This window comes from Ceratocystis lukuohia (assembly GCF_044167205.1).
Source record: "Ceratocystis lukuohia strain C4212 chromosome Unknown Supercontig2_pilon, whole genome shotgun sequence".
Lineage (NCBI taxonomy): Eukaryota > Fungi > Ascomycota > Sordariomycetes > Microascales > Ceratocystidaceae > Ceratocystis > Ceratocystis lukuohia.
The window spans coordinates 2,141,398-2,154,008 of record NW_027263521.1 but is presented as its reverse complement, the minus strand read 5'-3'; the positions used below and the strand labels follow the sequence as shown (position 1 = coordinate 2,154,008).

General features: G+C 48.3%; 3 protein-coding genes across 3 annotated transcripts; 1 reads left to right on the top strand and 2 right to left on the bottom strand.

Moving 5' to 3' along the window:
* Positions 1-300: 300 nt before the first annotated feature.
* HOO65_020535 (uncharacterized protein) lies at positions 301-2,601 on the bottom strand (the record flags this gene model as incomplete). The annotated part of the gene is made up of 2 exons (XM_071006516.1): positions 301-1,850; positions 2,583-2,601. 2 exons carry the CDS (start codon positions 2,599-2,601, stop codon positions 301-303), a joined length of 1,569 nt encoding a protein of 522 aa, XP_070861173.1.
* Positions 2,602-6,883: 4,282 nt separating this feature from the next.
* Positions 6,884-8,743, top strand: HOO65_020534 (uncharacterized protein; the record flags this gene model as incomplete). The annotated part of the gene is made up of 1 exon (XM_071000091.1): positions 6,884-8,743. One exon carries the CDS (start codon positions 6,884-6,886, stop codon positions 8,741-8,743), a length of 1,860 nt encoding a protein of 619 aa, XP_070861172.1.
* A 1,557-nt stretch (positions 8,744-10,300) lies between these two features.
* Positions 10,301-11,763, bottom strand: HOO65_020533 (cyclin-dependent kinase; the record flags this gene model as incomplete). The annotated part of the gene is made up of 2 exons (XM_071006748.1): positions 10,301-11,590; positions 11,695-11,763. The coding sequence occupies 2 exons, from the start codon at positions 11,761-11,763 to the stop codon at positions 10,301-10,303; spliced, it is 1,359 nt and encodes a 452-aa protein (XP_070861171.1).
* Positions 11,764-12,611: the final 848 nt, after the last annotated feature.

Genomic DNA, 12,611 nt, shown 5'->3' with positions numbered 1-12,611 from the left:
AGTTCACCTTAGCCAAGTTGGCCCAGCACGGTCTTCGGTACCAAATACAATATATGGAAATATAGAGCAGGACAGCAGGCCAACTGCCACAGCATCTACTATCTACTAGTTAGTTCCGTGCTAGTGCTAAGCACCAAGACTCGACCATCTATCATCAGCTTCGTTTCACTATATACTCGATTACCCCTTTCTCTTTTTCTTTATTCTCTGTTTCCCCATCAGTCCAAAGCACCTCTTGCCCACATGAACATACCTTCTGATCACCCGTTCGTAAGCCCTTGCCCAATGGCGTCTCGTCTTCTAGGCGACATCCGACATGGGGACATTCTCCGACGGGTCACGGACCTGGTATGCCATCATACCCCATGTAAGACGCAGAGCCTCCATTCTGTCTTCAAAAACAAACAGGTCGTACCACTTGCTACGCCACATCTTCAACTTGCTATAGTCGATCTGTTCGGTGGCCCCCTCCAGAATACGCAATAGTGCCAAGGGCACACGGATGCGCACAATGCTAATGTGATGGAACAGTCCACTGACCAGGAAAATGTCGTCATATCCTGCGCCGGGAATGCGTCCAATTGCCTGATACCTGGTTTTGGGGTCCCAAGTTGTTGATGGGGGACGTATTTGGCGGTATTGGTCATAGATATTCACGGGAGTCTTCTTAACTCGCTTCACCGAAGGCATACCAGGTATGTTCACGCTAGGTTTCCGTGGCTCCTCCTCCTTCTTTGGCTTCTGGAAAGCTGATTCCTTGTCTCCGGGGACATCATCAGGATCAATCTCACGACCAATTGGGCCGCCAGTGCCGCCACCCCAGCGAGGCTTGGTCGTCCACCAAGCACCCTCACCAAATCTCTTCTCTTGCTTGCCCTCACGGTCGCGATGCTGGGCAATAATTATAGCAGCTATGATCTCTCTGCTAATGTCTTGGCAAACCTCGGCCTCGGTTTTAAAGCTGACAGTCGTCCGGGCTGAAACTGCAGCCACTGGGCCCTCGACAATACCAGCACGAGCCGACACACGATCCGTTGGGCTTCGAAAGATGTACGAGCAGGCGGAAGAGACTTGGGACTGAACAGGTGGCAATTTAGAGCCTGGATCAACAGGGCTGCACATGTATAGGCGCGCTTCCATTCGAGGCGCAGTAGTGTTTCCGCCAAAATCATAGGCAATCAACTTGACAAAGGCATTGACCAAGTTGGCACGAGCTTCATTGGGCATCTCTTGACCCCGAGCAATTCTGTAAAAATCGACATCTCCGCCGGGCGTTTTGGCGGAAGTATCAGCACTCTCGACAGTCTGGTTTTCAAGAGATCCTTGGCTCTCTGGCTGCGTAGGATCATCCCAGTACAGAGTAATGTGCTCCAGGTGACGAAAGAAGTCATAGGAATTGCCAAGACGAGGCTGGGATGTTCCGGGCGCTGGTGGCAGACGACGGACGTTTCGGAAAGCAACCGTGTTCGGGTATCCTAACTCTTTCTTGCGATCGAGATACGATATGGCTCCAGGTCCAAGATGTCCATTGGGGAGTTTTTTCCGAATCGTCTTGTCCAGCTCCCGGGCATCTTCAAAGGACAGCTTATCCCAAGCAGCGAAGTCAGGCAAGTACGACGCATCGGGAAGAAGCTCTTCAGGAGAGACGTCATAGACAGCCTCCAGGCCTATACTCGAAAGAAGATCAGGCTTTATGTCCTGGGGACGGTATATGGACTGGATCTGGCGAACCAGGTGCTCCCTCGTGCCCCCGGAAGAGCCAGAAGGAATAGGCGGAAGAGGCGGGAGTGAGACTGGGGTCGGAGGTGGGACTTTGGAGCGTTCGACAACAGGCCGAAGGCGCACGTTGGCTAGAAGCAGAATTGAAACACATCAGCAAAGCGAAATATCTATGGCAGTGAAGGTAGAAGAAAGGACGTCTCTGGGGATCATGTTGTATGCAAATACGCCAGGCGCAGATAGCGGCGCTCAGCCTGTACATAGCTCATCTCCTGCAAAAAGCATGGTAGTTTCTCCCCAAGAGCTGTGTGTTTGTGTCGCGGCAACCGGAAGCTTCTAGTTGGATGGAGCAGCGAAGCTAAGATCAATTGCACGACAAGACACGAGGAGCCCCAACACTGCTAACGACACATGCAGGATGACAATGTGGATGAAGGGAAACAGTGCGATACAATCATTTGTCCGCTAAGAGAATGGAATAGCTACACAAGGAAAGGATGACAGGGGCAAAGGCTCAAGACCGTTCATGAGGCTGAGGGGTTCAAGGCTGAAGGGAGAAGGCTGCATAGATGATGGATGATAGATGGCTAATGGAAATCTAGAGCCTGACAAATAAGACAATTGTACTAAAGTGGATGGAAACGGCGACAAACGGGTTATTGCCATTGCTAGCTATGGCGGGGAAGGATGCCTAGTCAATCTCAGAAGAGAGGGTGTGCTCTTGCTTCATTCAACCTTTGGGATTGGCAAAAAGAAACATAGACGGAAGTTGGCAACAAGACAAAGAGATGGACAGGGACAGGAAGGACAGATTGATAAAGGAAACAACGCCAACCATCGGGTCAAAGATGGCAAAAACTTACATATGCTAGCAGCGAACATGACAGCGACGGGCTAAGGGAGGTTGAGGAAGGCAACAACTGTAATTTCAAAGCGGGCTTCTCGGTTCTGTTATGGTAGCCTCTTTTGTTTCCTAGCCGTTTTCCTTTTATGAGGCACCAAAGTAATCAGGAGCTAGGTGGTTTTGTTTTGAGAGGGGGCTGGAGCCAGGCTTCCTGACCATTCACACCAAACGGTATTCAAAAAAGAAAAAAAAAAAAAAAAAAGAAAGAATAAAAAAATTAGAATAAAAACAAAAGGCTAGGTGGGCGTGAGGACGGGATTGACGGGCATGCCCAGTGCAAAACGGCAAACTTGACAATCTAGAATGAAGGCTTCTTTTGAGCCGTGTTCAGTCAGGATTGCTCAGCTACCATCACGAGTCAGATGAAATGAGCCAGGAAGAGGGGAGGGATAAAAAGATGGTAAGAAAGACAGAAAAAGAAGGGCGGGAGAAAAAAAAAAAAAAGAAAATGGGAAAATGCGGGATTTCGCTTTGGTTCCGGCCAATTGAATACTGCAACTGTAGCTGCAGGTTCGGTCAACTTGACTGGCAAGCTATGTATGCTATGCTATGTACTTGCTTTTGCATGCCTTACTAACTTGTTGAGCTGCAGCTATAAACTTGCTGCCACTGCAATCCTCTCATCGCAACAACTATGGCATTGATTGGCAGCGGCGACTTGTCCCTCATTTTAGGTCAAGTATCTATCGCCTCACTACAAGGGCTTGGGATTTTCCCCACTCCTGCCGTCTGCTTGCTTCTCCGCCCTGGCCACCTGCCTTGTCTTCCTTTGTTCTTTGTAATTGTCTCTTGTCGTAGCCACATTTTTCGTTGCTGTGTTGGGATTTTTGGTCTCCTTGTCCCTTTCTTGGGGAGGGGAAGATGGGGTAAGTCGGGAAAGCGCATGGTCTGTGGGGCGACAAAGCCAGACAGGAGCTGCGGCATAGAATCCACAAAGTCCACAGTTTTGTTATATCACGAAGCCATCGCAGGCCCACCAGAGAGACTTGAGGAGGGGCTGGCAAATGGGGAAAGAAGAAAAATGCGAACGAGGAAGGATAGCTTTCATGTTTTCTTCTTCTGGTGCATTGTGTAACCATTGACTTGGCAACCGCAGCCAAATGGCATTGGCTAGGCTGAGATGTTGTCGAAAATAGATTTCCCAGCTTCTATCCTGAAAACCCATCCTCCAGACATTAGTGTTGGATGGGTACATATTAAGGGATGCCATGTGAAACTTCTAGAACTAGGTGCAGGCACCACGACACATTCCAAGCAAGTGCTTTCTGTATTCGTTCCCCTTCGGGTCTCTTGCCTGCTGCAAGCTAGTAATGACTAATAGTGAGCTGGCAGCAATCAAATACGGCTGCTCTGGTTAACTAGTTAGCCGTGGGTCTTGCCACCAGTTTTGCATCCCAGCAGCCGTCTCGAGAACCACCCCACCCAGAGCAAAGAATCCAATAAAGTGAGATGACCCAGAAGCTCAAACGACTTGGTTCGGAGATTAGGAGAAATCTAAAAAGCCAGCTTCTATTGCTTGTAATCGAAGCATTTAGTAACAATCAATGGTGTTTAAAAGTGATGCTACTTGTGGTATCCAAACTAGTCAGTCATCTGTGTTTGATGCTAGTTCCAGTTGGTAGGCTCTTTTATGTGGGTTATCAAAAACATAACCCTAAGGTACAAGCACACGTTAGAAGACAACTACTCGATGGTTTCGAAAGGAACCAACTGTTGTTTTGGGTTTTAGTGCAAAGTGCAGATGCAGCTTCCCTAGTGCAAGGAAGCTTGCCAATTGCTTGCCATGTTTATGTATATTGCATGTGAGTTAGTGGGAGCCTTTTGCTGCTCGCCTTCGGGGTCCAGACAGTAGTGAATAAATTCAACACTGGGTGTTTCTGCAATCGCCTTGGTCGTCGAGATTCTGATTGGCCGGATAAGAGCCCCCCATGCTGGCCAAAGCGTTGACCTGAGGGCCTTGTTCGCGCGTCAAAACTGTCGCGGAAAGAGCAAGGGCAAGGGAAGTTAATCACACCGGGAGTCGTGAATTATTGTTTATTTTTTTAAATTTCTTTATTTCGCAAGGCAAGGAAGGTCCTTCTTTAGCCCCCCTTTTCCAAAGCAACTTAGCTTTGCCCCCCTCATAATCCTCCTTGAGTTTTTTCTTTTCTTTTTTGATAGTCCTCAAGGAAGTTCTTCAGTGATAGGGAATTTATTACCGCGACCGGAGCTTTTTTTTACATTTTTAATTAGGTAGCTTCCTTTTTTCTCTTCTGAGGAACGGGTTGCATGCTATGGCTTAAGTCGTCTTGCATGTAACCTTTGACTGTCTTACAAACTATGCCTTGGAAATTAGCAACGAAGAAAGCTAGTGACATAGGCGTGCCTATTTTCATAATCAATCGCAGAGTCACTGTTAGAAACAATGGTGACGACCGGGCGTGGAGCTTGGATAGGAATTGAAGCATGTAGATCTCTTGGCTGGAGCAAAAAGTAGCATATTCTAGCCGGGGTTGATTTTGACAAGCCAAACAGAACGAGAAGCCGTGAGAACACAGGCCGAGTCACTGGGAGGGAAGAGGGGAGGGAGGCTTGTGGCGAGATGACATGCCCGCGAGTGGGCAGTAGAGGGCACTGCAAGGCCAACGACAAAGTCCTGGATGCGCTTAGAACATGAATACATACCACGAGGGTGCATACAAACTTGTGTGTGTGTGTGTGCGTTTATCGAGGCTACGCAGATCAATGTTTGACGTAAAACGCCGCTTTCCTGCTTTACAAGACCCATTGGCGGGTTTCCAGCGGGCGCCTGGATTGTTTGCTTGTTTATTGGTCCATCAATTGTCTCCTCCGTCTTGGGAAGCCTAAATCGATGGCCGTCTTTTCGTTGTATCGAGCCAGAGGATCCGCCGAGCGAGGAGGTGTCTGAGACTGCCATGCAGCTCTTTCTGTGCTTGTTTATTCAATCATCAGATTCGCCAGTTGCTTGATGTTTGCCGTCTGCTCTTTTGCCTGCTTTTGTCAAGGAAGTGAGAGGCATCAAGGCCCAGGAAGAGCCAGGGAGAGAACCCTTGGTTCCTGCTCTAGACACAATCCTGCTTCCTGGGCCATGCCCCTGACTGCTGGTCAGCACGCCCCATTTTGGAAGGGTCCTCCACCTTCCATCAAACCTTTGTCCTGCTTTGAGCATGCATGGGTTTTAACCTTGCTGTGCTTTTGCACCTTTTGCAACCTTTAGCTTGCTGCAGGAAGTTACCTGGGTTTTGTCCGTTTTGGGGCTAGACCTGATTTTGGGTTGTCTCTTTTGTTCCACATTGCCTGTTTCCTTTTCTCGGTGTCTCATCCACATGCACCAGTTCATACTTGGCTGAGGAGTTCCGCCTCTAGTTTTCCCTCCTTCTTGTCTTCTTTCCATTCGAGCGCCAAAGCCTTGAGGGTTGTTGCTTGACTTACTTTCGACTGCTGCAAAATTTCTGCAAAATTTCTGCATTTTCTCTTTTGGCACTTGCTTCTTTCTCTTTTTCGTCCCTTCCCCGTCTTCTTCTTTTGCCCTTTTATTCTATCCTTTCGCTGTTGTGTTGTCTGACAAGGCAAGTTCCAAAATCGAAGGGTAGACATAGACAGGTCGCAGCAAACGCCGCGAAAACTAGCTTGGCTGTCCCTTGATGTTCACTGCGTGAACGCCAAACTTCAACAACGGCATTCGGCGCCCGAGAATCATTGCTTGTTAGTTACTTTGGCACTCGCGACTCATTTTTCCATTTTCCATTGGTGTTATAGGCCTCGCGCTCCTATATTCTGTCAACATCACGTCCTTGGCGAATCGATCAACCATTGCCATCGTCATTGCCATCCACCTAAACCAAGACTCCAAGAGGCTCCGCGGCTGTCATCGTGCTATGATTGCTGCTTCTGTAGTCTAGATGGAGGCTCAGGCATAGGCAACCCCTTTCCCCAATAACTTGGCCGGTCCTTGATTTCTATTCGATTCATTCCTTTCGACCTTTTTTTCTTTTTTCCTGCAAGAGAGCTCAAGTCTCCTTCTACGCCATTCCTTATCACCACTCGCACTCTTGATGAGCGCGACAGTCTTAGATAACTGTTTCGAGTGTAACGCCCCCCCAAAACTCACTTATTCTTTCATCATCTTCAGCCGGTCTGGTATCCAGTTTACTCGACGGTAACAAGACACTCGGTATCTGTCTCCCCCACCTGAGGCAACCAATAAAACTATAGCGCTGTTCATTTGGCCTCGATATATACCACACCATACCATACACAATGACAAGTCCCAATCTATCTGGTTCCTTTATCACTACCTTCAACGGTCGTCGGTGCACCGCTGTTCCCCGAAGTGTATCAGAACCTGCTTCTTCCGAGGCAACACCCACCCCCAGCTCGTCATCTGCCCCGAGCTCTACCCCTACTCCCGAGGAGACTACCCCAGAGCCATCGCCATCTACCGAACCTAGTTCGTCAACACAAGAAGCGCCAGCTACAACGCCTACCCCTACGCCTGAACCAACGCCCGAGGTTGCCACTCCTACCACGTCCTCTGAGTCTATTCCCCCCTCCATTGTGCCAACAACTTCGTCATCTAGCTCGGAACCGTCGTCAAGTCTGGATGATATTCTTGTAGTGGCACCTGCCCTGACGACAACAACTCAGTCTGAGTCCACTTCAAGCCAAACCTCAGATCCTACCACTCCCGCGTTGAGTACGCCAACAAAAACCGAATCTAGCCTGGATGCTTCGACCTCTATCACAACTGCAAAATATGACCCTATTTCAAGTACACCCGCCGAACAAGTTACTACACTGGATTTTGCAGATAGCATCACCTCAGTCACATCTGTTCCCTCTTCTACGAATAGCACAGATGACAACTCAGATGACAACGACACTCCGATTGGGGCCATTGTTGGCAGTGTTCTTGGGGGTCTTTTCTTTGTTATCTTGATCGCATTGCTGCTATGGTGGTGGCGTAGACGACAAATTAAGAAGCGCCGTAGTACCCTGCTGACACCTCTAACTCTGGACCCGAGTGAAAGCCCTGGAAATGATGCGGCTGCCAAGCCCGCCAGGGAAAAAGAGTATATTATTGAGACAGGGTCTGTCGGGCCTACTCCTCGCTCGGCTCGGTTTAAGGCTGCAGTCAACTACAATGTGAGCAAGCTACGCTCGCAGCTCAAATCTACCGACGTTGGCATCGACCGCACATCTCGCATGCCTCGTGCTAAGCCGCCTATGTCGCGCCATCAGGCTATGATTGCTGGCGCTGCTGCTACCAAGGACAAGACTAAAGGCTGGGTTCTTGGCATGCTTGGCAGACTGCCTAGTACTTCAACTAATGCGGAGGCAAATAACATCTCTGCTCGCAGCATATCTCCAAACGCTGATTCTCAGACTGGATCCAAGCCCGCTTTCATGAAGTATCTTGGAATGACCTCGGGAGATGTCCAACGTCAACATCAGGATCGCCAAGCCAACCACTCAGCCAGCAACAGTGCTTGTTCAACGGATCTTCTGCTCGCTAACAATCGCCACAGCGACCCTTTCTCTGATGATCGGGCCCTCGATAGCAATGTCCTACCCGATATGCGCAAGGTGGCTTCACGTGCCGGGTCTGACAACGGCGTCAACCCCTTCTCGGATGATCATGAAGTTCCAAAACGCGTTGAATCTGGATACATAGCCGCTTTGCGGCAGACGCGCACGAAGTCCACTGCCCGTAGCTCCAAGGCATCGAAATCATCGCTTGCTCAAAATGGGGACTCGATCTATTGGCTGGCTTATGATAATCAAGAAGTTAGCGATAGCCGCCTCCGTTTCCGCTCTGACCAATTTGACCTCGATCAAAAGCTCAACCGTGATCTTGCAGGTGTCCCGCCGCCGATGCCTCAATTTGCTGCAATGCGTCCCGAATCGGGCATTAGCGTCAACAGCAACAGCACAACAATGAGTGTAAGGCCTCCAAAGCGACCTCTTGTGGCTCGTATTCGTGGCGACAGCCTGTCTTCGAAATGGTCTAGTGGTGTGAGTCTGGGCGACTGGTCTGATCCAGGCCCTGACATTGGTCCCAGTGGGCTTGCCCTGGCAAACCAGCTGCCATCCCCCTTGAGCAAAGGCGCTCCGGCGTAGTTCAACAGTCGCCAATCGTGAAGTTCCTGTTTCTTCTTCCCTCTTTTTTCTTGACTAATTGGCTAAATTTCGCTCTTAATTTTCATCTCGGTATACTTAAGCTTGTAGAGCTTCAAAATGCTGTCGAGCCTATCACTGACATGACAGCCAATCTCTGCCATTGCGACGATCTTCGATTTGGTTGCATGCCATTGCTTCGAGAGGCACCATATTGTCCATGGTACTGTGTACCGTAATTTTGCCTTCATTTTATAATTTTTCCCTTCTTTTGGACGACTTTGACTACACAAAGCCCTTCCATCTTCTTGACTCACTCTTTTGTCCACAATTTCTTTTTTTTTCAATCCGTGGCGGCCTTTCATTTCATTCGATATTTCATTTCATTTTTTTTTCATGAACAGTTTTCTTCCCTTTCTTTTCTTATATCCCTCTTCATTTCTCTGTGCTTTCAATACCATATACCACATCACATATACGAAATTCGCCTTGGGGTCATCTGTGGAAGGAGCATTTCTATTTCCGTGTCTCCCTGTAGACATTAGTCACTGTGTAACAACAGACCGTGAGCTCAACTCTATGCAGTTTGTGAACAACGCAAAGCATCTATTAAGTCCGGTTGCGTAGCTCGTGGCTTGCTTGACTCGACAAGTTTCCTGCGCTCGCTTTTTTTTTTCTTTGTGCTATATTACTTTATATTCCCCAACGTACGAAGCTAGTATATATTATCTATACAAAAAGGAATTCTCACTATTTTCTGTGCCCAGCCGAAAAAAAAAGGAAAAAAAAAAAAAAAAGATTCACCAGTGATGTAGTGTAACGATCCTTACATATATAGATGAGCTTGTCTGCGCTGTAGCTGACCAAGATTAACGAGGTTGTGCAGCTACGCAAAGACGAAACAGCGACATGCACTTTAATTCTAAGACACAGCTTTACTATTTGGGCAAGGTAGAAGGAAGAATAAAACGTGAAATAAGATTACAAGTAGAGGCATTATATGGACCCAAGAATAAACAGTGTGAACTAAGCAATCGCCTCCGGAGCGCCATAACCGGAGGCTAGAAAAGAGAAGAAACAAAAGGCGTGTGGTTTAGCTTCAAGAGAGATTGTTTATGAAAGCCAAGAGAGCGCGAGATAAATGGAGAGCGAGGCGAAGAGAACATGGCAGGGACAAGGGGACATGGCCTGCCGGAGGCCGTTTCTTGTCACAGCTACACGCTACCATATTGTAATCATGACAATCAGAAATTGTCTGTTTTTGCGTAGAGGCATAGCACCATCAACAACATTCCTGCACGTCAAAGAGAGAAGAAGCGAGAAAATAGATGGCAAGATAGGATAGAAAATATAAAAAAATAAGAAGGGTATCGAAGAGCGATCGAGTCGCTAGCAAGACAACATTGGCCGTGAAAAAAAAAAAAAACCCAAAAAAACTCAAGATGTGAATCTTGTTATGCAATAATAGAAAGGGAAACAATAAGCGCAAAAAGGAGGATTGCACGCTAAGTAGACATGATAGACAGAATGGCAGACAATAACGAACAGCAATTGGTGCTATCAGCAGAACTCAGATGGGAACTCTAGACGTTTTGCACTCATCGGTGTGCGAGAATCGCCAGGCAGCACCACTGGCGTTCTCGCCCATGTTGTCTTTTGTGCAGGACTTGGGGTAATATTGACATAGTCTGCAAAGTCAAAGGGTTGGCCAGGTGTGTTGAATAAGTTACTGCCGCCTGGTGTGGTCATCAAAGATGAGGGAAGCATGCTGTTTTTTGGAGGGGGTGTTTGGGGGGGCTCCATTCGGGCATTAACATTATTGGCAATGTCAACATTGAGGGCATTAACCACAGGATGGCGCTTAGTCACAGGAGAGTTAGACAGATATAGAAGGAGGCCAGCACCTTCAGTACCAGCACCGTCTTGGACTACGTCACTGGGGCAGATAGTTGGGTTTGTATCGATATTCCGCGGGAGACCAATTGTTTGGGCCCGCATGGGCGGTGTTCTTGGTGGGGAAGAACGCACGTTGAAGGAATGGAGGGGGGCATCATCATCGTCATCAGACATAAGATTGAACGGAGGCGAACCAAGGGTATCGTCAAGGGCCTGAGCCGAGAACAAGGGTTCGTTGGGACCAGTGGTTGTGGTAAAGTACGGCTGCTTTTGAATCTGAGCAGGGGGTTGGCGATGTTGAATGGATGGTTGAAGCACCTGCTGTGGCTGTTTGTGTTTTGATTGCTGTTGTTGCGATTGGTGGGGCTTCCTTTTCTGCAGTTTGGGCTGCTTTTGCATCTTTTTATGGTTCACATCGATCATTTTGGTAGTCTTTGGCTTTGCGCTAGCGTTGTAATGCTTGTGTGGTTTTATAGGAGAAGACTGGGCTAGCTGGTGGAGGTCCTTCCAAGAAGCGTGGCCGGTGGGAAATGCCTTCTGGTTGATGGGGGAAGCATCACGGGAGCGCTTTGAATGGCTGAACAGATTGCGGACAGGGCCAGGGCCAGGGCCGGGCAACGGCTCGTCATCGAATGAGACCATGTAGCTGCGCTTTCTGTGATTGCGACCACCACTGCCACTTGCGCTGGGCGTTGAAACAGCATCACTGAAAAGGGGTGCAGGAGGTTTCAGTGGCGAGCTCATGAGACCATTAGAAATCCGAGGGTAGGGAAGATCGGAAACGGTAGAAGAAGTATCAGAGGCATGGTCGCAATCATTGGAAGAAGCAGCGAGACGCCGAAGACGACGCTCAGCTTCGACCTTGGGCTCAATCTTATCGAGGGTGAGATCTTCCCAGCCATGCTTGGTTTTGAACTGAGCAAGGGCAAGATGATCTTGCAAGCGCCGGGCAATCTGCGAAAGACAGTGTTAACAATCAGCATATGAATATTCTCTAGCGGAAGACGGCAAAAAAAAACACCAGGGGAACCCGTGTCTTGCTGGGTGTTATTTCCTACCTTGCTAACTTCGGCCCGCTTCAAGACCCTGTCGGCTACGGCATCGGCCTCAGACTTTTGAGTTGACATGGCACAACAGATTTATGGGACAAGAATGATATATAAGATGTAGTGAGCTTGACAGTGGCAATTTGTGTGTATAGAGAGTGTGCCGAAGTGCGCAAGGACAAATGGAAAAAGAGAGCTTGGTTCGTGAGGTTGCCGGGATGTTCCAGAGGATGGTTGTTCGATGGACGTTGTACTGTCTCTAGTATGGCGGCGCTTGGGTTGCTGGGTTGTATGTAGTCTGGGCAACCAACTCAAGAAGCAGGCCGATACGGGATCACAAAGAAGCTGTGGTAGGATACGATGATTTGCGAGTCAAACAAGGCACGGTGTAGAAGGGACGAGTGTAGAAGCTGGGAGTATGGCTGTTGATGGCGTGGTTGAACAGAGCAACAATATGGACAAGACGACCGGAAGGGCTGAAGGCTGGGTAGACAGGATGGCGATGCGACCGGCAGGAGAGTAAATAGTAGGGCTTGTTAGGGCCAAAGCACGGAAGAAGACAGCTGATAAAGGGGAGAGGGAAGGTTTGGATAAGAAAAGGGAAAAAAAGAAAGGGAGCGAGATAAGGAAGTCTGCGGTATAAGAAAAGAGGGACAAGGGGAGCAAAAGGGGACAGAAGGAAAAAGGTACATAAACAACAAGATGGGATTGTGACTTGTATAATAGGTAGGGTGAAGAGAAAAGAAAACAGAGACATAAAAAAAAGAAAAAAAAAAAAGGAAAGGGAAAAAAGGAAAAGAAAAAAGAAAAGAGGGAGGAAAAAGAAGGAAAAATAGAGGGAAAAAAGCAATTTGTGCTGTAACAAGAGGAAACTTCTTGGGATGGGGCCACAAAATGCTACATAGCAACCGGACGGGAAAAAGGGAAAC